This window comes from Cetorhinus maximus, chromosome 13 (assembly GCF_964194155.1).
Source record: "Cetorhinus maximus chromosome 13, sCetMax3.hap1.1, whole genome shotgun sequence".
Taxonomy (NCBI): Eukaryota; Metazoa; Chordata; class Chondrichthyes; order Lamniformes; family Cetorhinidae; genus Cetorhinus; species Cetorhinus maximus.
This window is the reverse complement of record NC_135891.1, coordinates 7936946-7964771: the sequence shown is the minus strand read 5'-3', so window position 1 is coordinate 7964771 and position 27826 is coordinate 7936946. Positions and strand designations below refer to the sequence as shown.

At 44.2% G+C, this 27826-nt stretch overlaps 1 protein-coding gene across 1 annotated transcript in view; it reads left to right on the top strand.

Moving 5' to 3' along the window:
* LOC144688396 (serine/threonine-protein kinase 3/4) overlaps positions 1–5266 on the top strand; it is a 137373-nt gene extending 132107 nt beyond the window's left edge. Inside the window, exon 11 of the mRNA XM_078554880.1 lies at positions 1480–5266. Within this exon, the coding sequence (XP_078411006.1) occupies positions 1480–1638 (159 nt within the window). The 3' untranslated portion in view covers positions 1639–5266. The remainder of the gene's footprint in view (positions 1–1479) is intronic.
* The last annotated feature ends 22560 nt before the right edge of the window (positions 5267–27826 follow it).

Genomic DNA, 27826 nt, shown 5'->3' with positions numbered 1-27826 from the left:
ATTTCACAAGCTGCAGAAGCTATTATATTGCCCAGGAGCCTGAACCAGATGTAAAGAAAGGCTGCTGGCTCTACTGCCCACTAATATAGGACTTTAAACCTGCTGGGCGGCCAACCCATCAGCTGCGCCTGTTGACACTGCACAACCGCTGAGGAGTATTTAATTATATTAAAAAAAAACTTCATTCATAATTCATTCACACTGCTGCATTATGCTTTACATGCTCTCACCCTTCAAGACCTCACTGAAAGACAGTATGTACAATTCTACTCCACTTCACACATTGAATCACAGCAAGTTCCACTTAAAAGTAAATTTGGTAGAAGTGCAGGTTCTCTCTTCCTCACTGCAGTGGGAATTGAGTCCCAGCCGACACAAGCTGTGTGCCTTTGAGTAGTCCTTCGCTCTCCCTCCACCTTTGAGGATGAAATATTTAAATTTGAGGCATTGCTGCTTCAGGAGACAATGTAGGTCAGCGAGCACAGAGGTATGGTAGGTGAACCGTGAGCCTAGCCTAAGCCAATGTCCCATATGGTGTTATCTCACTGTCTTCTGAAGAGAAGGCGAATCAAGTGAAGGCACAGGAGGGAGCTGAAATAAATTGCAGAGGGATCTCTGTAATCTGGGCGTGCTATAAATTTAGCTAGATAGCTGGGCAATTGGAAACACTGTCTGGGATGTAGAGAGAATGGGCTCACCAACAAGAGAAGTCTCAAACTCAGAAACCAACAATATCTAGGATAAGGGGAACCCAAAAATGTAACGATGCCTTCTAAATGGGCTGAATGAAAGGAAGAAAACAGAATTCAGCAAAGCAGCATTTTAAAGTATTGCATAGAATTTACAGCACAGAAACAGACCACTCGGTCCACCTGGTCTGTGCTGGTGTTTATGTTCCACTTGAGCCTCCTCGCACCGTTCTCCATCTGCATATACATCAATTCCACATTCTCACCATTCTGAGTAAAGGTGTTTCTCCTCAATTCCTTTACTGGATTTATTAGTGACTATACTATATTTAAGAACAGGAGGAGGCCATTTAGCCAATCGAACATGTTCACCATTCAGTTGGATCATTGTTGATCTGTAACTTATCTCCATCTACATGCCTTGGATCTGTAACCCTTAAATTTTTGTTGGGCAAATGTATTTTTGATCTATGTCCTGAAATTTTCATTTGGCCCCCAGCTTCAACTGTGTGGGGAAGAGTTCCAGATTTCCAATTGCCCTTTGTGTAAAGGCATGTTTCATGACATTACCCATGAAAGGCTTAGTTCTAATTTTAAGGTTATGCTTAAGGTCCTTGTTCTGGACCCTCAAACCGGAGGAAATAATTTCTGTCTATCTTGTCTATCAATTTCTTTAATCATCTTAAACACCTTAATTAGTTCCCCTCTTATTTATATTCATTTATGTCTATTTAGTGGGGCCAGGGAGAAAATTAAACTAAACATGTTTTTTCAAAAATTAACTTTGCAGTTGAAGAGTTGGACTGTCGAAGAGCTACAGAGAAGACTCAGCTCACTGGACCCCACAATGGAGCAGGAGATTGAAGAGATTCGTCAGCGCTATCAGGCTAAGAGGCAACCGATCCTAGATGCCATCGATGCCAAGAAACGACGGCAGCAGAACTTCTAAGACTCCAGGGAGAGTTCCCACCACCAGGACGATGTGCTGAGTTCATCTTTGCAAGCGTTAAAGAGCCTGTGAGGAAACATTATTTGTGGAGCATGTGCGCGTGCACCCACACTCGCGCGCTCTCTCTCTCTCACTCACTGTCTCTCTCACACACACACACACACACACTCTCTCTCTCTCTCTCTCTCTCATATGCATTCTTTCACACACACATTCTCTCTCTCACGTGTGCGCACACACTCGCATGCTCTCTTTCTCATGCACCCTCCCCTCCTCTCCCTCGCGCACCCTCCCCCTTCCCCTCTCTCGCGCACCCTCCCCCTCTCCCTCTTGTGCACCCTCTCCCTCTCACGCACCCTCCCCCTCTCCCTCTTACGCACCCTCCCCCTCTCTCTCTTGCGCACAGACTTACAAACATCACCTGGACATAAATCAACGCTCGCATGCTGAGGACTGTTACGGCAACTTGCCCCTCTATCTCAGGAGTATAGGTAAAATCCGCCTCCAGGATGAACATTGTTTTTATTTTATTTTTTAAAAACTATTTTTCTAGAATATCTTCCAGCAACCATCCTCACTCTGGAAAACCTTCAGCTTTATATTTAAAACAGAAGCAGAGGGTGGAGTCCTCCGCTTTGCAATGTTCAATAAAACTGCTGTATTTCAGAGCTTCAGGATAAACTTTCCACCCTGCTCCCTTGCAAAAACCTAAAGAAAACCTGGCTTTGCACAATACACAGGACTGCTAAATCTAGGACATGGAATGGAATAAAGAGTAAGAAATCTCTGAAGGAGAGACGCGTTTACTGACGAAGAAGCTGTTTCTCTCCCAGTCTCTCCTCTCATACTGTGCTGGTTTCTCGGTCTGCCCTCAGTGGTCTGTGTAATAACATTGCATAAAGCAGCCGCTCCCAGAGGTGACTTTCATTAACACCTACGCCTCTTAATTTTGGTTTCCCAGCTTTTACAGTCATCAGTAAGGGTAACAAGTTCCCAATCATTTGCTTTGTCCAAGCCCACATAGAAGGTTTGGATAGTTGGAACTTGCATTTATATAGTGCCTTTTATCATCTCGGGATGTCCCAAAGTTTTACAGCCAATGAAATACTTTTAAGTGTAGTCACTGTTGCAATGTAGAAAACATGGCAGCCAGTTAGTGCACAACAAGCAGCAGTGGAATGACGACCAGGTCACCTTCCCTGCTCTCTTCTAAATGGTGCCATGGGATTTTTTTTTTACATCCAACTGAGAGAGCAGACAGAGGCCTCCATTTAACACCTCATCCAAAAGTCAGCACCTCTTGACAGTGCAGCATTCCCTCAGCACCACACATGAAGTGTCAGCCTAGAATTTGTGCTCATGTCTCTGGAGTGAGACTGGAATCCACCATCTGATCTTAAAGAAAGATGAGAGTGCTACCAACTGAGTCACGGCTGACATTTTACACTCCCAGCATCACAGGAGTGACATTCTCTTCTTGTTAACCCTTTGAGCACTGAGTATTATTTGCATCCTGAAATGTGTCCACACCTCTTTGGGTATTAAAACAATAACTGCCACCTTTGCGAATGATACCAGCAAACAAATGTCATTCCTCATGAAATAGCGCGAAGGTATCAGTGGCTACAAGTTGGCATTAGTAACTTCTTCCGTAGTGCAAGCTTCTATTCCATCAACATGACTGTTGTATTTGAGTTGATACTTCCACATTACAGCCACTGGTTCTTCAATTCCATAATATCCCAAACATTGAGAGACACAAACACAAAGTGGCGAATATTCACAGAAGATTGAAGACTAAGGTTAACATTTTGCGTGGAACCCACCATCAAAATGCATGCCAACATTAACCTATCTTTCTCTTTCAGTTGCTAAGTGTTTCTAGCAAATGTTATTAATATCAGATTTTCAGCATCAGATTTCCTTTTTGCCACAGACGTTTATTTAAATTGGTCGCTAATCTAGTTAGCGGACTGGAACTTTCCCAGGCATTTAGCTTGATTGTAGAAATTCGTGGATAAATTAATAACCTGTTTTATATATTTAAAAAAAAAACATGAGTCTCCAAATTCAAATTAAAAGTTATTAATTTTTAACCAACATAAATGTGATTTACTTGGCTGAGAAATTTTATCGAGCCCCCTTTATATTTCAACCTGACCAAGCCTCTTTTTTGGACTGGGGCAACATCAGGAAAAATTCTAAACTTTTATAAAATTCATAACATATCGTTGGGATGGTTGTGTCTGACTTGCTGCCAGTGTCAGTTGCGTGCTTGTATGAACCTGGTGTATTGCTGTTTGGTTCACCGGAATGTGTGACTGAATGGCATTACATGACCTACTTGCCTTTATCTAATGACACCCTTGTGTTTAGATAACCTACCGCTACCGATTGTGGCTCCTGTTTGTACAAAATGACTCAATGGCTCTGTACCTACTTCTCCAACCTGTCGTGAGACAAAAAGACAGAAAGGCCCTAAGTTGCAATCCTGGCTCTGTGCTGCAATTGCTGATCTCAGCCGAGGTGTCGCCAGGGATCTTTTGATTGGCTTCTAGCCGGCATCTCCTGTTGTTGTTTACTATCCAGTGACCACTGCTGCAGAATGCACCCATGAAGCTTGAGTGAGAATGTGATGTTGTGATGCCTGCCATGGTCAAATAGTCTGCTGGCACTGGCTGCCCATTAGCCATGGGTCTGATCAATATAGCATTAGCATCATCAAGTGACAACAGAAGCTTATTTTAAAGATGGACTGGATAACAATGGCCTGCAAATGAGTCCTGCAAAATGTTACATTGCCTAATTGGGATTCACCCCAGCGTGTATCCACATTATATTCATTGGATAATGGATTCTTACTTTTTGTGAGGATTCAGAGCACTATTATAGTGCTGTTTTTAGGATATTAGAAAGTAGACTTTCAAACACAGTATTGAATCAACTGGACAGTGTTATCATTTACAAAATGTTGGATAAATAATTACCACTAAACCTTGGCATCTACAAACACAATCAAGAATCAGTGTTTTACAGCACAGTTAAACAGGACTATCAGCTAGCTGGCTAATTGTGCCTGTTCTTCTATGCAGCAGCCCTAATCCAAGCCTACTTGCTTTCTGTACTCTACTATTCCCCTCATCTGTGCATTATAAAGGGAAGGGCTGTCATCACAAATGCCCTTCTACAGGTTTTTATTGCAGCTAGCATCTCTGCTCCCAGGCCCCACACAATTATTGCAGCTGGTTGCAACATACTCTCCATGAACCAATAGCGCCGTTGGCCTCTAAAGACACTATTCAAATACAGGTGGATGTTGTATACCCTGTCGAGACCCACTGCCTTGAACCCTGAACATTTCTCACTTGGAATGATGTGACAGAGGGTGATATTAGCCCAATAAGAGGCCATTTAGACCTCTGAGCCTGCCTCGCCATTCAGTTATATCATGGCTGACCTGTATCTTTACTCCATCTACCTGTTTGGTTCTATAACCCTTAATGCCATTACCAAACACAAATCTCAATCTCAATTTTGAAATTTTCCATTGACCCCCAACCTCAACAGCTTTTTGGGAGAAGAGTTCCAGATTTCCACTCCCCTTTGTGTGAAGAAGTGCTTCCTGGCTGTAATTTTAAGTTTATGGCCCCTTGTTCTGGACTCTTCCCACCAGAGGAAACGGTTTCTCTTTCCCTCTCTGCCCTACTGAATCCTTTAATCATCTTAAATGCCTCAGTTAGATCACTTAACTAACTTCACATTGCTGCTTTCTGAACACATTTGAGTGGGAAGAGAAGAAGTTATGACTATTTTGCAGACAAGCGAAAGGGAATAGTTGTAACACCCCGAGTACCTTGGATGTTCCACAGGGGGGCCTTTCACGGCCCCTTTTGAAACTCATCCTGGAACACCTTGCGTGCTAGCAGCTATTAAACTTTACCTGAGGTAAGTCACATTATCATTTTCTCCTAGCTGTGATGGGCATTATTGCTCATGTAGTCCCAGCAGTGAGGCCTTCCAACCTCTACAAATACCATTGGCAGGGATGATGGGGTTAAGGATTCAAATCACGAACCATTCAGTTTATAGAATGCTTTCCCCCTGAGTTTTGGAAACCCATTTTCAATGTATTATTGATGATGCACCAACTGTTTACCCACTAGCTTTGCAGCATTTAAAATATTCAATTTTTTAACCCTGGCTTAAATTTGATTCCAAAATCGATCAGTGATGCAGGAAAATTGAATTTGCTGCATTTTTAAGTGAATAGTACCTCTTTTAGTCTGACCTGCCAGGGTGATCTATGCAATATATCAAGAAAAGGAAGCGATATCTGTTTTCAAAGATATACTAAACCCTGCGATAAATCTCTCGGGCTTATTGAGCTGGATTAAGTGAATACAAATCTCATCTCGCACCTTTCCTTCCAAAGCGTTTTAGTTTCAGAGCCAGCACAGAGTGGTATTTTTTAAGTGATGGGCAAATGGAGTTGGAAGCAGACTTTCCCAGTGCTTGTCATAGAAGTGAGTAAGAACCACATTTTCCTTTTATCAAGTTTGTTGACTAGCATCATATAAATTGGATACGGCAAGTGTGGTTGATTTAGTTGTCTAATTACAGCTTTACCATTTAGTTATACAGCCATAGAGTTATTATGGCACGGAAGGAGGCCATTCGACCTGTAGCACATTCAGTCCCATTCTCCCCTCTCTATCCTCATAGCTCTGCAAGTTTATCACTCTCAAGTGCCCATCCAATCATCTTTTGAAATCATTCATTGCCTCCGTATCCATCACCATTGTAGGCAGTGTGTTCCAGGTCACTACCACTCACTGCGTAAAAAAGTTCTTCCTCACAATCCCCCCTGTATCTCATGCCCAAAACCTTATATCTGTATCGCCTAGTCATTGTCACATCAGTTATTGGGAACAGCTTTTCTTTGTTTACCTTATCTGAACCTGTCATAATTTTGTAGACCTCTCTTCAAATCTCTCTTCAATCTCCTTTGTTCCATTGGGAACAACCCCAACTTTTCCAAGTTAACTTTGAAACTAAAATCCCCCATCCCTGGGACCATTCTGGTAAACCCCCTCTGCACCATCTCAATTTTAATGGTCATTAACATGGGCTAAAGGCAGCTGGTCTGCTTTGAGCTGAACTTGAGTTCAAAACACGAAGGCTGTTTGTTCCTGATGATTCAGTATTGCTCAGTATGCTAAAAATTATCTGGTAATTTAGTGCTTAAAAAGTTTTTGAATGGCCAGGTAACCTTAAACCAAGAGGAGGAAACTGTATGGGTTCCTCTTCCTAGAAAGATTCTCTACTGCAGGCGTTTGTAGACACAAGGCATAAGCTTGCAGGTCCATAGATGAACCCTCTCTCACCATCAGACTTCAGCTTTCCTCTCTGTTCAATTTTACTGTTAGTAATGTGGTCATTGCCCCTTCTAACTTTCCTGCTTTGACCTCAAACTGCAATTGTAGTCCTATAGCCCCTTCTCCTCCCTTATCGTGCTTAACTCGAGGCTCATTGCATTGTATCTCATGCTCACCTGCTTATCCTTGAAGGTTTACAAAACTGGAACTCCTTCACTTTCTTCCTACCTCTTATATGCCTTTGAAAAGCTAAGCTTTACCGAAAGCTACTGCAAAGTAATTAAAGCCACTCCAGCTTCAAAGGCCTTTCACTGTAGATCTGGTCAAACCATGGCTAGAATGGGATACCAAGATTATCTAGCCCAAAAAGCAAAATACTGCAGATGCTGGAAATCTGAAATAAAAACAGAAAATGCTTGAAATACTCAGGTCAGGCAAAATCTGTGGAGAGAGAACCAGGGTTAACATTTCAGATCTATGAACTTAGTCACTATATCATCCTGACTTGAAACTATATCGCTATTCCTTAATCGTCATTGGGCTGAAATCCACCTAGCAGCACTGGGAGAGCACCTTCACCATACGGACTGCAACAGTTCAAGAAGGCGTCTCATCACCACCTCCTCAAGGGAAATTAAGGATGGGCAATAAGTTCAGTTCAGCTCCAGGGTGGAAAGTCACTTGCCTGCAGCCAATTTTATACAGACCCCCATTTGGTTCAGTTGGGATAAGGATAACTGCTGACCTTTTGAGTGCAGATGAGCATGCAATAACTTGCATTATATAGCATAGTGGGAGGTGGTACCATATAGTGGCATTGTCACTAGACTAGTATTCAAGAGACCCAGGTAATGCTCAGGGGACCCGGGTTCAAATCCCACCACTGCAGATGGCGAAATTTGAATTCAATAAAAATCTTGTAATTAAAAGTCGGCTGATAACCACGAACCCATTGCCGGTTGTTGTAAAAACCCATCTGGTTCACTAGTGTCCTTAGGGAAGGAAATCTGATGTACTTACCTGGTCTGGCCTACATTTGACACCGGACCCACAACTGTGTGGTTGATTCTTAAATGCCCTCTGAACAACTGAAATTAGGGATGGGCAATAAATGCTGGCCTAGCCAGCGATGCCCACATCCCATAAACGAATATTTTTAAAAATTTGATGTATATTTAACATACCAAGGAGCTTCACGGGAGTGTTAAGCAGAATTTGACACCCAGCCATGTCAGGAGGAATGAGGACAGATGATCAAAAGCTTGGTCAATAGAGGTAGGTTTTTAAGGAGTGTCTTAAAGGAAGAAAGGTTTTGTGCGGGAATTCCAGAGCTTAGCAACTGAAAACATGAGCAGTGATGCATGCATTCCCACATTGTTTGTCTGTGTGTGTGTGTGTGTGTGTGTGTATGTTGGGAGGGATGGGGGGGAGGAGCTTCAAATAACCAAGGGAAAGATGCTTTGAAAATGCAAATTGCCCATGCCAAAAGGCACCAGTGTTTTGCTCTCATTTCAATGTGTTGACTCCTTAAAATGTCAGTGTTGACCCCTCCTTGTGTGCTATCTGCAACCTAGAAGTATTGTGCTGTTCGTGTCTCAGAAGTGTTATTGAGAAATGTAAGTCTGAACTCTGCTGTGTAGATGGAGTTGGAGATTGGGAAGGGCGAGGGAAGAGAGACTAAATTAAGTTCAGATTTGAACATTTGAAAATCCGTTTATCCAAATCAATGAGACTTCACTATTATGTTGTCAGTCAAATTGCTGTTACTGAATCCTTTTTCTGAAAGCACTGAGGTGGAAAACGTTAATATTTTGATTTTCCAATTTAAAAAATCAAACTGAGTTTCTAAAAGATGTATCATCACAGCAGGCTCTGAGTTCTGGAACTGCGATCGAATCTGTCAGTTTTTTTTGTGTGTGTGCATATAGTATACAAAATCGTCAATTTAGATGTGTATGTTTGTGGAGCAAAAGCAAAGTTTGTAAATTTTTTAAATTCTGATTTAATGTTCTGGCCATTTTGTTCTCTCAACTTTGTCTTATCATATTTGAGAACAACAATGTCAATTAAAGAAAAAAGTTGTTGGAAAATATCTGGAGTGTTTCCTGATCTGTTAAAATACTACAAGCTTGCGCCAAGTATATTAATCTGTGCCCTAACACTAGCGATGTCAGGCCACAAAGTCTAGATGCATAAGCTTCTGTCCTTAAGGATGAGGGTAGCAGGTACATAGGAATAGCACCAACTCCAGATCTCACACCATCCTAACTTGGACATTTATTGGCCATTCCTTCATTATAGCTGGGTCAAAATCCTAAAACTCCCTACCTGACAACACTGCAGGAGCACCTTCACTACAAAGATAGCAGTGATTCAAAAAGGCAGCTTACCTCCACCTCCTTAAGGATGACAATGAATGCAGGCCAACGAGGGCCAGATCCTGAACATGAATAAGCAAAAGAAAGTTTGTTCCACGTTCATGTGACTTCAGATGAGATATCGCAAGGGTTACCAGCCACATTCCTTTGCTGCAAGTGATGAAATATTAGCCACAGACATGATTATTTTCTGTTAGCTCCTGCTGAAAAGCGACTGTGCTTGGATGTATGGAGGGAATATGATTGGCTTGGAGGTTATGTAGCCTGCCACACAACTTCTGATCTACGCATTCGTATGAAGATTGGCCATGTTAGGTATGGTATACCAGAGCAGCCAATGCAGGCATTGGGGCATGATTAAATTGGGAGCTGGGCTGCAATTACTTAACTTTACAAAATTTTCTGGACTAACCACCACTAGAGCTAATACGTTCTCTCCCTTTTCTTTGAACACAACCATACATGAAGTCTGCACTGCTTGGTTTGCTTTGCTCATTACGGAACAACGCAAAACAATTTTCACTGCCCTAAGGTTTAAACAGGGCACAGTTGTGATTTTTAAAAATATTCATTTACAGTATGTGGACGTCACTGGCTGGAGCAGCAATTATTGCCGTTGAGTAGGTGGTGGTGCGCTACCTTCTTGAACCACTGCAGTCCCTGTGGTGTAGGTACACCCGCAGTGCTGTGAAGGAAGTACCAGGATTTTGACCCAGCGACAGTGAAGGAACTGATATATTTCCAAGTCAGGATGGGGAGTGGCATGGAGGGGAACTTCCAGGTGGCTGTGTTCCCATGTCTCTGCTGCCCTTGTCTTTCTTGATGGTAGTGGTCGTGGGTTTGGAAGGTGCTGCCTAAGGAGCCTTGGTGAGCTTCTGCAGTGCATCTTGTAGATGGTACACACTGCTGCTACTGTGTTGGTGGTGGAGGGAGTGAATGTTTGTGGATGGGGTGCCAGTCAAGCGGGCTGCTTTGCCCTGGATGGTGTCAAGCCTCTTGAGTGTTGTTGGAGCTGCACTCATCCAGGCAAGTGGGGAGTATTCCATCACAATCCTGGCTTGTGCCTTGTAGATGCAAAACAGATTTTGGGGAGTCAGGAGGTGAGTTACTCGCTGCAGGATTCCTAGCCTCTGACCTGCTCTTGTAGCCACAGTGTTTATATAGCTAATCCAGTTCAGTTTCTGGCCAATGGTAACCCCCAGGATGTTGATAATGGGGCATTCAATGATGGTAATGTCATTGATAGTAAAGGGGTGATGGTTAAATTCTCTCTTGTTGGGGATGGCCATTGCCTGACACTTGTGTGGCACTGATATTACTTGCCACTTGTAAGCCCAAGCCTGGATATTGTCCAGGTCTTGCTGCATTTGGACAGGGACTGCTTCAGTATCTGAGGAGTCGCGAATGGTGCTGAACATTGTGCAATCATCAGCGAACATCTCCACTTCTGACCTTATGATGGAAGGAAGGTCATTGATGAAGCAGCTGAAGATGTTTGGGCCTAGGACACTACCCTGAGGAACTGCTGCAGCGATGTCCTGGAACTGAGATGATTGATCTCCAACAACCACAACCATCTCCCTTTGTGTTAGGTGTGACTTCGACCAGCGGAGAGTTTTTCCCCTGATTCCAAGTGATCCCAGTTTTGCCAGGGCTCCTTGATGCCACATTCAGTCAAATGCTGTCTTGATGTCAAGGGCAGTCTCTCTCAGCTCACCTCTGGAGTTTGCTTCTTTTCCCATGTTTGAACTAAGGCTGTAATGAGGTCAAAAGCTGAGTAGCCCTGGCAGAACCTAAACTGAGGGTTAGCAGGTTATTGCTAAGCAAGTAATGCTTGATAGCACTATTGATGACCCCTTTACTGATGATGAAGAGTAGACTTATGGGGCGGTAATTGACCGGGTTGGATTTGTCCTGCTTTTTGTGTACAGGACATACCTAGACAATTTTCCACGTTGCCAGGTAGATACCAGTGTTGTAGCTGTACTGGAATAACTTGGCTAGGGGTGCAGCAAGTTCTGGAACACAAGTCTTCAGTACTATTGCCAGAATATTGTAAAGGTCCATAGCCCCTTTGAAGTATCCAGTGCCTTCAGCTGTTTCTTGATATCACGTGGAGTGAATCGAATTAGCTGAAGACTGGTATCTGTGATATTGGGGACCTCTGGAGAAGGCCGAGATGGATCATCCACTCAGCACTTCTGGCTGAAGATTGTTGCGATTGCTTCAGCCTTATCTTTTGCACTGATGTGCTGGGCTCCCCATCATTGAGGATGGGGATATTTGTGCAGCTTCCTCCTCCAGTGAGCTATTTAATTGTCCATCATCATTCACGACTGAATGTGGCAGGAATGCAGAGCTTTGATCTGATCTGATAGCTCTGGCTATCGCATGCTGCTTATGCTGTTTGGCGTGTTATAGCTTCACCAGGTTGACACCTTATTTTTAGGTATGCCTGGTGCTGCTCCTGGCATGCCCTCCTGCACTCTTCATTGAACAAGGGTTGATCCCCTGGCTTGGTGATAATGGTAGAGTGGGGAATATGCCAGGCCATGAGGTTACAGATTGTGTTCGAGTACAATTTTGCTTCTGCTGATGGCCCACGGTGCCTCATGGTTGCCCAGTCTTGAGTTGCTAGATTTGTTTGAAATCTATCCCATTTAGCACAGTGATAGTGCCACACAACACGATAGAGGGTATCCTCAATGTGAAGATGAGACTTCGTCTCCATAAGGACAGTGCAGTGGTCACTCCTACTGATACTGCCATGGACAGTTACATCTGCAGCAGGCAGGTTGTTGAGGATTAGGTCAAGCATGTTTTTCTCTCTTGTTGGTTCCCTCACCACCTGCTGCAGACCCAGTCTAGCAATTATGTGCTTCAGGACTTGGCCAGCTCTGTGTGTACTGGTACTATCGATGTACCCTTGGTGCTACCGAGCTGATCTTGCTGAGTTTATCTATCGCCAGGTTTACGGATGAAACAAAAATAGATAAGGCAAGTGGTGAGGATGACACAAAGTCTACAGAGGGATATAGACAGGGTAAGTGAGGGGGCAAAAACGTAGCAGATGGAATATAATGTGGGAAAATGTGAGGTTATGCATTTTGACAGGAAGAATAGAGGAGCTGAATATTATTTAAATGGAGAAAGACTGAAGAAAGCTGCAAAGGGATTTGGGGGTCCTCATGCATGAATCCCAAAAAGCTAGCATATAAATTCAGCAGATATTAGGTAAGGCAAATGGAATGTTGGCCTTTCTTTTAAAGGGAATGGAGTATAAAAATAGGGAAGCCTTGCTAAAACTATACAAGGCACTAGTTAGACCACACCTAGAATACTGTGAACAGTTTTAGTCCCCTTATCTAATGAAAGATATACTGGCATTGGAGGCAGTCCAGAGAAGGTCCACTAGGTTGATCCCGGGTATGGAGGGATTTTCTTGTGAGGAGAGATTTAGTAGGTTGGGCCTCTACTTATTGGAGTTTAGAAGAATGAGAGACGACCTTATTGAAACATATAAGATTCTTAGGGGGCTTGACAGGGTAGATGCTGAGAGGTTGTTTCCCCTTGTGGAAGAGTCTAGGACCAGAGGGCATAATCTCAGAGTAAGGGGTTGCCCATTTAAAACAGGAATAGGGAGGAATTTCTTCTCTGAGTATAGTGAACTTGTGGAATTCTTTACTGCTACAGAGGGCTGTAGCAGCTGGGGCGCTAAGTATATTCAAGGCTGAGATAGACAGATTCTAATCAGTAAGGAAATCGAGGGTTATGGGGAAAAGGCAGGAAAGTGGAGTTGAGGATTATCAGATCAGCCATGATCTCATTGAATGACGGAGCAGACTCAATGGGCTGCTTCTGCTCCTACGTCTTATGGCCTCATGGAGTACATTCTGCGCCCTTGCCAAGTGGCATTCAACATGGAGGAGCACTGATTCATCAGCTGAGGGTGGTGGGGGGGGGTGGTACATGGTAATCAGCAGGAACTTTCCTTGACCATGTTTGACATGACACCATGAGACTTCATGGGGGCCGGAGATGATGTTGCGGATTCCCAGGGAAACACCCTCCCCGCTGTATACCACTGTGCTGCCAGTGGGACAGGACATTCCCAGGGATGGTGATGGTGGTGTCTGGGACATGGTCTCTAAGGTATGATTCTGTGAGTTCCGTGAGCTGTTGCTTGACTAGCCTGTGAGACAGCTCTCCCGATTTTGGGGCAAACCCCCAGATGTTAGTAAGGTGGACTTTGCAGGGTCGACAGGGCTGAGTTTGCTGTTGTCGTTTCCGGTGCCTAGGTCGATGCCGGGTGGTCAGTCCTGTTTCATTCCTTTTTATTGACTTTGCAGCGGTTTGATGCGACTGAGTCAATGACATTACTGACGACCTGGTTCACTAATGCCTTTTAGAGGATAAACCCAGCTGGGTTTTTTTACAACAATGGAGAATGGTTTCATCATTAGACTTTTAATTCCAGATTTTTATTGAATTCAAATTCCACCACCTGCCGTTATGGGTTACCCTGGGGTCTCTCGGTTACCAGTCCCGTCACAATACCACAATGCCACTGCCTCCGCCATGCCGAGGCACTACAAGAATAGCACTGATAGTAATGGAGGCACTAGCCAGAAGCAGGCCCAGCTCTCACTTTTCAACAGCCTGTATGGCCAATATCCAGCAGTGACTTACTATGGTTGAGGCATAAAGATAACTGGGTAGAGTTTCCACTTTGGATGCAATGGGTGATCCAGGCACATTGTGTCCAAAATTGCACCAATTTTGAGAAGGGTTTTTTTTCTCTCTTTCAAGGCTCGACTCAAACTTATTTGCACCTTATCAAACAAACTCTGCCCAGAAACAATGCGATCGACAGCATTTCAAATTCATTAAAAAAAAAATTTGCTTTAAAAATAAGGCTACAAAAGTATAGTAGATATGTTAGGTGAGTGGGCAAAGATCTGGCAAATGGAGCATAATGTGGGAAAATGTGAGGTTGTCCATTTTGGCAGGAAGAATGAAAAAAAGGGGCCTATCTAAACGGCGAGAGATTGCAGAGCTCTGAGAGATAGAGGGATCTGAATGTCCTCTTGCCGTGAATCTGTACCCGGCAAAAGGTTAGTACGCAGGCGTAGCAGGTAATTAGCAAAGCTAGTAGAATGTTATTGTTTACTGCAAGAGGAATTGAATACAAGGGTAGGAAGGTTACGCTTCAGTTATACAGGGCATTGGTGAGACCACATCTGGAGTACTGTGTACAGTATTGGCCTTCTTATTTAAGGAAAAATGTAAATGCAATGCAGAGAAGGCTTACTAGATTAATAACTGGAATGGGCTGATGAGGAAAGTCTGGACAGGCTAGGCTCGTATCTGCTGGAGTTTAGAAGAGTAGGGGGCGACTTTATTGAAACATATAAGACCCTGAGGGGACTTGACAGGGTGGAGTGAAGAGGATGTTTCCTCTTGTGAGAGAATCTAGAACTCGGAGTCACTGTTTCAAAATAAGGGGTTGCCCATCTAGCACAGAGGTGAGGAAAAAAATGTTCTCTCGGGGGTTGTGAGGCTTTGAAATTCCCTTCCTCAAAAGGTGGTTGAGGCCATTAGTTCTTAAATACCTTTAAGGTGGATGGATTCTTGATAAGCAAGAGGGTGAAAGGTTATCGGGGCTAGGCAGGAGCATGAAGTTGAGGTTAAAATCAGATTGGCCACGATCTTATTGAATGGCATAGCAGGCTCGTGGGGCCGAGTGGCCTACTCCTCCTCCTAATTCGTATGTTCGTCTGTAATAATGACTCGCTGCAGTTTGATTAATACAGCTGAAAATAAGTTTATCACAGAAAAAAAATAACTGCAAGGTGGATGGATTATAAAAGTCTTGCTACAGCTGTACAGAGCATTGGTGAGACAGCATCTGGAGTACTGCATACAGTTTTGGTCACCTTACTTAAGGAGAGATATACTTGCATTGGAGGCAGTTCAGAGAAGGCTCACTATATTTATCTGGGGATGAATGGGTTGTCTTATGAGGAAAGGTTGATCAGGTTGGTACTTTACTCTTTGAAATTTAGAAGAATGAGAGCTGATCCTATTGAAATGTAAGGTTCTGAGGGGACTTGATAGGGCGAATGCTGAGAGGATATTTCCCCTCATGGGGGAATTTAGAACTGGGGGAAGTTTTAAAAGAATGGGTCTCCCAATTAAGACAAGGATGAGAAGGAATTTCTTTTGAGAGTTATTAGTCTTTGGAATTCTCTACCCCAGAAAGCAGTGGAGGCTGGGTCATTGAATATATCCAAGGCTGAGCTCAACAGATTTTTGATCTACAAGGGAGTAATGGGGAGACAGGAAAGGAGTTCAGGCCACAATCAGATCAGCCATGATCTTATTGAATGGTGGAGTAGGCTGTAGGGGCCAAAAGGCCTACTCTCACTCCTGTTTCTAATCATCGGCCTGGATTTTCACTCCTGGATTGGGGGCGCAGAGTTGGGACATTTCCCGGCTGTGTGAACCTGACCCAGGAGAAAGGCCCAGAAAGTCGGATTTTCATTCCAGGCTGGATTAGAATTTGGACCATCGCCTCTGGAATGATTGCGGGTGCAGAGGTGGGCTGGCCAGAAGGCCTGCTTCAGTGCCCAGGCACTTTGTTGAAGTTATGAAAAAAATGAATAAAACAAAGAACAGCCCTCAGCTCCCTCCCCCATCCTTCATGCCACCCATGTCGCTCTACCCACCCCCTATGGCTCCTCATACCCTCCATACCCCATGCCCCTCCACCCATCCCCATGCTGCCTCGTATCCCTTATGCTCCCAACTCATCCTTGTGGCTCTTTATAGCCCCTAAGCCAACAGTGCCAACCCATGCCCCCCACTGACCACCCTTTGTCCTTGCCCCCTCCATGCCAGCTCACCTAGTACCAACCATGGCCAAACCTCAGGAACCAAGCTGACATAAAATAAAGTTACGTGTCTATTGATTACATCACTATTAAAAATATACTAATTGATTTTAAAAAAGTATTCAATACATTGAAATTCCTTCAACTAATCCCTTATGAAAACAAACATTTTAAGCACTTTATCTATTATGAAAACAAACAGTTCTATCCTATAACCATTTGGAACTGTCAATCAAACTGCTCACTTAATGGGCACCCCACTATGATAATGTTAGGTTGCAAAACCAGTCGTGCAGCATGAATCCTATAATGACAACCCTAAGGCTTATGTCAGGCAGAGTGAAATAGTAAGCATTAATTTTTTTTAAACTCCACACTTTTTTTAAATTTAAAACTCAGCAGAGTTAAACCCTTTGACAGCTTTGACAATTCCAATGAGCTGAGGTTTGATAGTTCCAATGTGGTTTGGCAGTTCTTTGACAATTGATAGTTCTTTGACAGCTTGACATTTCTTTGACAGCTGCGATGGTTCCAATGAATCGATACACTTTTTAACGTACAATCATGTCCGCTTTTAATAACCCCAAAGGGCACCTGACTTTTCCTGTAGTGGTACCTTACCTCTCCCAAAGTGCACCTGATCTCTCCAAAGTTGTCTTGGGACCATATCCAAAGGGATACCCTACCTCTCCAAAAAAACAAACCCAGAAATCCTGCTCCTACCAGGTCTAATCTGCACACTTCAGGCTTCAGACACCTACCTTGACAAAATCACAGATGAGTGGAGGCAGCTACTGTTTGATAGGGGCAGTTGCCTCTGTGAACCACGGGCGTGCAATTCAGAACCCGCCCCATTCCCCCCCACCCCCCTCCCACCGCAAAAGTGGCAGAAGCCAGGTTGAGGGTGGGACTTTGGTTTCAGCTCCATGAGCGTGAAAATCCATTGTGCCTGGTCTACTGCCCGTAAGTAACTGGATTTTACATGGCTGAAAATTACTTTAAAACATTTGCTGCGAACATAGGTGGATTGTAGTCAATTTATTAGCAAATTAAGGAAAATTACATTGAAAAACATTTGAAATGTGTCAATTAGTCACCTTGCGCCTAAAAGAACCAGCTCAATTTTAAGAGTCCCCCCCCCCCCCCCCCCCCCCCACCCCCCCCCCCACCACAAGAGGCCTGCAAATCGGCCCCGATAGCGGAAAGTCGCAGTGGTGATTAATTCTATCTGGGGGCGCGTCCAGTTTTCTGGGTGAGGCCTGCTTCAAGTGCAGTGTCTTTTAAGCTAATGCAAAAGATCATGGAAATTCAATTTGAATATAAGTTGTGCTTAAAATTCAGCACCACAAAAATCCAATGTAACCAAGTGTAAATTTCAAGCCAATATTGAGGTAAAACTGATATTATCAGATTATACACTCCCATCCTGTCCACTAAACCTGGTTACCTAGCAGCGTGAACAAGAGTGATCTTCCCATGGTTCAAACTTTTTTTCTTAAAGGGTATTTCATTCTCATCAATAACTGTGGTAATGCTATCTTGGCTGAATAAATTATTCCACATCAGCTTGGTTTATAGGCCCAAATGGCACACTCGTAATATTGTATAGAGAGTGAGTCAAGGCTCTGTGGTATTAGCAGAAGCCACTTTGTGAAAGGTAGAATGTCAATAATATTCAGAGATTGACATCTCTGAATTTTATGGAGTGCATTTTATATTCCTTAGTCAACATTATGGGTTTATGCACACCTCATTATGTATCTCATTGAAGCTTGCAAAATTCTTACAGGGCTCGACAGGGTAGATGCAGGAAGGATGTTCCCCCTGGCTGGGGGTCTAGAACCAGGGGACACAGTCTCCGAATAAGAGGTAGGCCAGTTAGGACTGAAATGAGGCAGAATTTCTTCAATCAGCGGTTGGTGAATCTCTATCCCAGAGGGCTGTGGAGGCTCAGCCATTGAGTATGTTCAAGACAGAGATTGGCAGATTTCCAGATATAAAGATATCAAGGGAAACAGGGATAGTGCGGGAAAATGGCATTGACGTAGAAAATCAGCCATGATCTAGCTGAATGGGTGGAGTAGACTCAAGGGGCCGAATGTCCTACTGCTGTCCTTATGTTCCTATGCAGCATATACAAGAAGCACAAATTGAAGGAATATGTTTAGTTTTATAAACTGGAATTATACCAAACCTTCTAATTAAATATGATGTAATACTAGTCAATATCCTGTACTGTAATAGTATTCAGGGGAGGTGGGTTTAGAGGGATGGGGGTATGGGTAATTGGACTGGGGTGCGCAGGGTTCAATTATAATGTGACTAGTTTATATAGGCAGTTATAAGTAAAGACTTGGGTATTCATAGTGAAAGCTGGTAACTGGGAGTGGTAGATCTTGACATTGTGCAATTGCATAAAATGGATCATTAAGTCGACAGCTTGTTTTATATTTTGTCCTGACTTTTATTTTCATTGAAGTCAATCATAATCAGTCCTTATATATCTCTTACACCCCTCAATTATTTCTGCAACCAAGAGACCATACAGCTCCCTCTTGAATTTGTCTCTTTTGCGTCTCCATTCTGTCCCTGAACAGCCTTTCCATACATTTACTGGCCTTGGTGTGATTGTGCAATCTAAACTGTTTACATCGTCTCCTCTCAACTTGGCCTTATGCCACTGGTTAGTGACTTTGAGCTCACAGCAGTAACTTGTATTTATAGCTTGCATTTATTCAGTGTCTCCCCATCTTCCAGCCTTCAGAAGGTCAACAAAAACTCTGCTGCCCACATCCTAATTTGCACAAAATCCTGTTCATCTAAAGCCCCTGTGCTTGTTGACCTACACTGGCTCCTGGTTAAGCAACACCTTGATTTTAAAAGACTTATCCTTGTTTAAAAATTCCTCCCTGACCTCACCCCTCCCTGTCTCTGTAATCTGCAACCCTCAGATTCCTTTGCTCCTCCAATTCTGGCTTCTCATGTGTTCCCGATTTCCATCACTCCACTGGTCGCTGACCTTTCAGCTGCCAAGGCCTTTGAACTTTCTTCCTAAATCTCTCCAGCTCTCTACCTCTTAACACTCTTCTTAAAACCTACCTCTTTGATTAAGCTCTTGGTCATCTACCCTAATATCTCCTTATGTGGCTTGGTGTCAGTTTTTGTTTGATAATGCTCCTCTGAAACATGTTGGAGCATTTTAAAACATCAAAGGCACTGTACAAATGCAAGTTGTTGTATGTATTTGTCAGCAGCCGCTCTACTTATAACTGACATGCATCTGCAGTCTCTGAAAGAAACCCAAGCCCCCAGTGCCAGTCTATATTTAGTATCTCCCTGCCTCCCAGCTACTGCCATCACTGCTGCTTCACTGATTGCAGTCTATCTGAATAGTCAGATCTTGAAATAATATTGGCTATATTTGGAATGTCTTTGATTCTTGCCATTAACGCTCACTGTAAACACGTCATCCTTGTGACATTTGGGGGCCAATGTGTCACATCAGCAGCATGGCCTTCCATCAAACGACCACAAAGAGGTGAGCGGTTGGTCAACATAAGGAGATATGAGAGGGGGTGAGTTGGCTGTCGTAGATCGGGAAATTAGATTAAAAGTGATGTCAGTAGTTACGGAATGGCAAACTTTTAAAGAACTAATTCATGATTCTCAACGAGTATACATTCCCTTAACTCCACTGGAAAAGTGACACGACCATGGTTGACTAGAGAAGTTAAGGATAGTGTTAAATTAAAAAGAGGCTTGCAATGTTGTCGAAAAGAGTAGTAAACCTGAGGAGTGGGAGGGTTTCAAAAAGTCAGCAAAGGTGACCAAGAGACCGATAAAGAGGAAGCAAAAAAGAGTGTAAACTAACAAATATAAAAATAGATTGTAAGAGCCCTTTTCAAGTATATAAACTGGAAGACTTAAGCGAAAGTAAATAGCTATTGCTTAGAGACAGGCGAAACCCTAATGGGGAATAAGAAAATACCAGAGACCATTAAAGAAGTGTTTTGTACCTTTCTTCCTAGTGGAAGACATAAAAAACACACCAAAAATTGTGGGGAACCTAGGACCTAATGACAGTGAAGAACTTAAAGTAACTAGTATTTAGTAAGAGAAGTACTATAGAAATTAACGGACTAAAAGTCAACAAATCCCTTGGATTAAATGGCCTAAATCTTAGGCTTTAAAAGAAGTGGCTGCGGAGATAGTGGCCAGAATTTTCCAGCCCCTCACGCCAGTGGGATCTTCCAGACCTGCCGATGTGAATGGAGATTTCAATGGCTCACCGGCGCTGCTGCGGGGGAAGCGGCTATGGGTGGGGGGGGAGGGGGAGTGGGAGTGGGGGTGGGGTGCGGGGTGGGAGGGTTCGTCGGGGGCAGGGGAGGGTGCGTTGCGGATAGCGGGGGGTGGGGGGCGCTGGAAAATTCTGGCCAGCGTGTGCATTCGGTTTGATCTTCTAGAATTTTCTAGGCTCTAACGCAGACCCAGCGGTTTGGAAGTTAGCAAATGTAATCCCATTATTTAAGAAAGGAGGGAGAGATAAAACAGGGAACTAACTGTAGGTCAGTTAACCTTACATCAGCAATGGAAAAAATGCTAGAATCTATTATTAGAAGCACAACAACAAGGCACTTGTAAAATCATCTTATGATTAAGCCAAGTCAACAGTTTTATGAAAAGGAAATAGGTTTGAAAAACCTATTGGGTTTTTGTTTAGGGTGTAACTAGCAGTTCAGATGAAGGGCAACTGGAGAATGTGTTTCTTTTGGATTTTCTGAAGACATTTGATAAGGTGCCACATTAACACAAGATTAGGGCTCATGGGGTTGGGGTTTTTTAATTAGCATAGATTGAGGACTGGATAACAAATGAAAAACGGAGAATAAGGATAAACGGGACACTTTCTAGTTGGCAGGCTGCAACTAACGAAGCGCCGCAAGGTTCAGTGCTGACGTCTCGCCTATTTACAATCTATATTAATGATTTAGCTCGGGGGACCGAGTGTAACGTATCCAAGTTTGCTGAGCATATGAAGCTACATGGAAAAGGAAGCTGTGAGGAGGATGTAAAGGGGCTGCAAAGTCATAGGAATGTAGGCCAGTTAAACAATGCGGTGCAAGTGGGGCATAATGTGGAGAAGTGTGAAGTCATCCACTTTGGTCGGAATGCAAGGAGATAATTTTTTAAAATCTGGGTGCTCTCGGACAGGAAGCCAGTGTAGGTCAGCCAGCACAGGAAGAATGACGGGTGCATGGGACTTAGTGCGAGTCAGGACAGGGCAGCAGAGTTCTGGAAGAGCTCGAGTTTACAGGTGGGAGGTAACTGGGCGGTAAGTATCAAAGGAGAAGGCTTATTGTGATGGCCGTTTCTCAGAAACCTCAATCACTTCACCGTTACACAATACACGGATTTAACCCACTTAAAAAAAATTCATGTTAATTTTCCATGTTGATGAAGGATTAAACTAATTTCAGTGGCTAGTGCTCTTTTGTGAACAGGAATTAAAAAAAGATAACCTCTGGAGCTAATTAGACCAGGTGCAAAAAAAAATTCCAGAGAGACCCATTCTTCAGTCAAACAGTGACATGAAAATCAATCCCTTTTGTCTAATTTGCAACAGACACTTGAAATTCTCTCTTTTCTTTCTCCAATTTTGATCTCACTCTCACACTGGAATCTGGTGCCAATTCCTTGTGCTATTTCACCCAAGTTCCCATTTGTCATGTGCAATCCTGGATGGTGAGTATGAGCAGGCTCTTCCACTATGTAAGGCACCACACCCATGTCCAATTCAGTGCTCACTTAACTCCAGAGGCACAGGCCACATATTGTGTTTGTTTTTGGGTGCCTGATTTTGAGAATGGTATTCAGGTCATGGAAGATTCACTTGAGTTGACATCAGGGGCAAGAAGCTTTAGGTATTGAGAAGAAGCTGTTGGTGGTGCCGGGGTTGGGGGGGGGTGGGGTGGTGAAATGGGTCTCTTTTCATTAGGACAGAGGAGCCTGCACCCACTTTTTGTCTTGCAGCATCATCCCTGTTGTCATTTAATGAGCGTTGCCCTCCACCCTAACCCTGGGTGTTACTATTGACCAGAAACTGAACTGGACTAGCCATATAAACACTGGCTACAAGAGCAGATCAGAGGCTAAGAATCCTGCGGTGAGTTACTCACCACCTGTCTCCCCAAAACCTGCCAATTGTCTACAAGGCACAAATCAGGAATGTGATGGAATACTCTCCACTTGCCTGGATGAGTGCAGCTCCAACATCACTCAAAAAGCTTGACACCATCCAGATAAAGCAGCCCACTTGATTGGCACCACATCCACAAATATTCACTCCCTCCACAGAGGAATAGCGGCAGCAGTGTGTACCATCTGCAAGATGCACTGCACCAACTCACCAAGATTCCTTCGGCAGCACCTTCCAAACCCATGACCGCTACCATCTAGAAGGAGCAGGGCAGCAGACACATGGGAACACCACCACCTGGAAGTTACCCTCCAAGCCGCTCTCCATCCTGACTTGGAAATGTATCATTGTTCCTTCACCGTCGCTGGGTCAAAATCCTGGAACTCCCTCCCTAACAGCACTACGGGTGTACCTACACCTCATGGACTGCAGTGGTTCAAGAAGGCAGCTCACCACCATCTTCTCGAGGGCCATTTGCGATGGACAATAAATGCTGGACTAGCCAACAACTGCCACATCTCAAAAACAAATAAAAAATGGATCGTGCTCAGATGTGATGCCCACCCTGGAGAAATAGTTTATGGACAGTGACCTTTATTCCATTACTCTGAGCTTATTACATTGTTCTTTGATGAACCTGCTTGAGTGTATTTTTTTGTTCATTGACAGACACCAATAAATCCACATACTGTGCTGATGACATTCTTTATTGGATACAATACTGATATACAATCCTGCACAGCATGCATAGATAATTTTAAATGCATGTAAATTCACTTGCAAATATTAGGACAACTTTATTCTGAATATTAGTGATATTATTTATTCTGAATATTAGTGTATTCCTATAGTGCTTCAGTCAAGACAGACACTACTAAATGTCTATAAGTGGTAGTCCCAGGAGATTATCTGTGTATTGCATCAACCTCAGATTTAAAAATTTTTTTTTGTGGTTTAATTTATTTTAAGAGCTTTTGGCTTTAGTTTAATCCTTAATTAAACTGAACACTTCCAACCCTTGGAAAGGTTGAACGCTTTTCTTATTTTTTCCTGCCAAGTTTCTCGAGGGTCTGTGTACTGTACTGTGGAGGTAGAACCTAACCTCCTGTTGGAAGGGTTCTGCGAGTGAACATTTGCTCTCTCGAGGCTCATCACCGCCTCTTGAGGGTAACAAGGGATGGGCAATAAATGCCTTGCCAGCAATGTTCACATCCCAAGACTACATTGAAAGAAAACGTCACTTTTGAACCTGATTTTCTTCACCCATGTCCCTTGTTAGCCTTCAGCTGAAGAGAGCTGGATAAGAAGGTGAAAGTTAGAGCTGTGTAAAGCTCTGGTTCAATCCATCTAGACTACTGCCTTCACTTCTGGACACTGCACCTCAAGAAGGATATATTGACATTGGAGGTGGTGCCGCATAGATTCACCAGAATGACAGCAGGCTTTAAATGTTAAATTATGAGGACAGGTTGCATAGAACAGGCTTGTATTACCTTGAGTATAGAGGATGAGGGGGTGATCTGACTGAGTTGCTTGAACGATTTGACAGGGTAGAGAGAGAGAGAAAAACCAATTCCTTTGCTGGGGACTCCAGAACAAGGGGATTGAGCTTTAAGATTAGAGATAGGCTGTTCCGGGGAGATGTCAGGAAGCACTTCTTCACACAATGGAGGTCAATTCAAATTTCAAAACTCAGATTGATAGATTTATGTCAGGCAAGGGTATTAAGGGATATGGAACCAACACAAGTAGATGGAACTAAGATACAGATCGACTATGATCCAAGTAAATGGTGGAACAGGCTCAAAGGGCTGAATGGCCTCCTCCTTTTCTTATGTTACCCCCCCAAGTAATGAGTGAAGTGGAAAACTCTACAGTCGTGCACTTCAAAACTGAAGGGAAAGAATCATGAGGAACCAACTGTGTCTTGCACAAGACTGTCTCCTTTAAAGTGAGCAGAGTGACGTGGGCCACACTGTCCCATAAAAATTACTTTATATTTTAAGGGCAACTGCTTGGTATCAGGTGTACATCAGTCTTTTTTGCATCTCTTCCTGAAGGTTGTGGGTTCAAGTTCCACACCATCAGCCTGAGTGTAAAAGTCTATCCTGATAATACAGTGTAGTACTGAGAGAGCTCTGCACTGTCAGAGGTGACGTCTTTTGGCTGAGATTTTAAACCATGCCACTTCAGCTGGATTTAATAGATCCCATGGCTCTATTCAACTAAGAGCAGGTGAGTTCTCTTTGACGGCCTGGCCAATATTTATCCTTCAACCAACACCACTAAAATAGGTAATCGGATCATTATCACATTGCTGTTTATGGGGTCTTTCTGCCTGCAAATAGACTGTCCTATTTCCTACATTACAAAAGTGACTACACATCGAAAAGTGCTTTGGGGCTTCATGAGGTTCTGACAGGTGCCATATAAATGCCAGTCTTTATTGTATTTTTGTTTTTTTGGGTAACGTTTATTCTCAGTAAGATGAGAGATACTATAGGGTGAGCAACAAATGCTGGCCTTGCCAATGACTCTCTCATCCCATGAAAGATCAAAAACGATGCAACACATTTCCATATAAGTAGCAGGAAAACCCCCTCCCCGCTCCAGCCCCTAACCAGCATCAGCAACAAACGCTGCAGAGTCAGGCATAGCACAGTTATACACTAAGTAAAGCTTTGCCTATATTCAACCACAATGGTCGGAGCAGCACTTCTCCATCCACTAGTTGGATCATATTGGCTCTTTTAATGGACAAGTTTCTCATTTTTGTTACACCTAACGTGAAGGGGAAACCAGTCTCAGCCCTAACTTCACAACAATGTCCAATGAGACCACATTGTGAACTGGTGCCTCTGGGTGAGATTTACTAACTGGGGTCGCGTTTGTTCTGTGGATCTGTACCCACCAGAGTCTCTGGTTGAGACTGCCCCCAAGCTCATTGCATTAGCCTAACAGCCAGCAATAATCTGGTGAAAATATAATCATTTGCAGTAGCATTGTGGCACTGCTAGTCCATATGGCCCCATTTACAACATACACGTGCATATGTATATAGGGTTGTTTCCTTAGAGTTGAGAAGGTTGGGAGGAGATTTGATAGAAGTATTCAAAATCATTAGGGCTCTAGACTGAGAATACGAGAAACTGAAGATGCCGATTTAAGATGTTGGACAAAATAACTAACGTGAAAAAACTCTTTTATGCACTGGCGGCTCCAATCTGGGATCCGCTGCCTGAGAGGGTGCTGGAGGTAAATTTAATCATGGCTTCCAAAAGGGAATTAGATAAGCTCCTGATGAGGAGTAAGAATTGTAGGCGAGAGGCTGAAAGGGTGAGGATCAGTTAAATTGCTCTTGCGGAGAGCAGGCACAGACTCAAAGGGCTGAATGGACTCCTTCTGTGCTGTAACCGCTGCACGCCAGGAATGTCATTTTAATGCATTTGCATCTCACTATAAGCCCTGCTCACTGGAATCATCTCCCCACATCAAATTTACTGCCCACGTTGGCGTGACTTCAGAATGGTGTGCTTCACGGTTGCCTTTAAAAGGCGTGCACCTGGCAACCCGAACTTTGAGGGCAATTCGAGGTGAGTGCACACAACCTTGCACAGCACTCGTGAGCATCGCCTGTAGGACATCAAGGAAGAGGCACAGGCAAGTCGCTTTTCCTGGCTGGCTTTCAGTGTGGTGCCAGGGCAAGGGTTCCAGTACGGGTCAGGCTGGGAGGCCAGGCAGCACAGGCAGACTGAAGGAGATATCAAGCACATGCCGGGGGGTTGGGGGGAGGGGAGGTGAGGGAAGGGGCCATGCACTTGGAAAAGCTTGTCAAAAGTGTCTTTTGCAGCTGAGACCGTTCAGCTGCGGCTCCATTGACAGGCTTGGAGTCGGGCCTCTGAAGCATTTCTGCCCACTCAAGCCATGCAAAAGCATGAATGTGCCATCAAATGCCCCAGAACATTTCACCCCTCGGGCGCAGACTGCAAATTAATGTGTGCTTTAGGGGGCTGCAGAACAATTGGACGACTGGGCAAGTTGTACAATCCCCTTGTGAAAGGCGGCCCTGGCGCAGTCACTGGTGGAGGCGCTCACAGCTCCTGGCAATGTCTTTATTAAGGCTTGGACCAGCATCCATTATGGAGCACAGTTTAGGAGAATGCCTGAGCTGAGCTGAGGGCACAGCATGCAGTCCAATGGTCGAAGCTGCCGCCAATCAGTCACGTGGAGTGGGGCGGAGGTGGGTGGGGTTTCAGACAGCCAATGAGCTCACTGCACACTGGCCATCCAAGTGGTGGTCAGCACTCTCCGGCATGCATGAAGGGGCCTTGAGACTTAACCAAGAGAGGTTCTTAGGAAACATATGCCAACCCACACGTCTCTCTCTTTGATCCTGCAGGAGGAGAACATCAGGATCATGGAGCCTGGTGATTTAACAGTATGTCTCATGGCTTACAGTGGTCAGAGAAGAAGGAGAAGAGAGAGTGGTGGAGGCACATGGCTTGGCAAAGGGAGGAGCACCACCCTCAAGATGAAGGGGGGCAGGGCTGCTCTGCATGCAGCTGAAGATCCACAGTGAGCTGTAGCTCGTAGGTGCCTCACTAGACCCAGGGCCTATAGACAGCGCCTGTCATTCCTGCAGACGTCTGAGAACCAGTGTTGTCGAAGACTGCGCATGTCTAGGGAACTAGTTGGTAACATTTGCCACCTGCTGCAGGATTTGGCGCTACGGGGACCCGGAGGGCACCCACTGCCAGTGGCCGTAAAAGTGACCTCGGTGCTCAATTTTTATCCCAGCAGCTCCTTCCAGGGCTCCACAGGTGATCTCTGTGGGATTTTGCAAGCCTCCATGCACAAGTATATCCAGGAGGTCACGGACACTATCTTTGCGAAGACACAGAACTTTGTGCATTTTTCCCAGGGGCAGGAAAGCCAGGAAACAAGAGCACTGGGATTTGTGCATCTCAGGTTTTCCACAGATGCCGGGTGCCATTGACTGCACTCACGTGGCACTTAGATCTCCATGGCAACAAGCAGTCAACTACGTCAACCGCAAGGACTTCCACTCACTGAATGTTCAGCTGGTGTGCGGCCACCATAAACACATCCTACAGGCCTGTACACAATTCCCAGGGAGTGTCCACAACTCCTACATCCTTAGCAGGTCTCAGGTCCCTGACATCTTCCAGGGCCCACAGAGGCTGCAGGGTTGGCTCCTCGGGGACAAAGGCTACCCGCAGAGGACGTGGCTGATGACGCCCGTGCGGCAGCCTCAGACTGCAGCAGAGAGACGGTGTAACGAGGCTTATTCCGCAACCTGGAATTTGGTGGAGCAAACTATAGGCA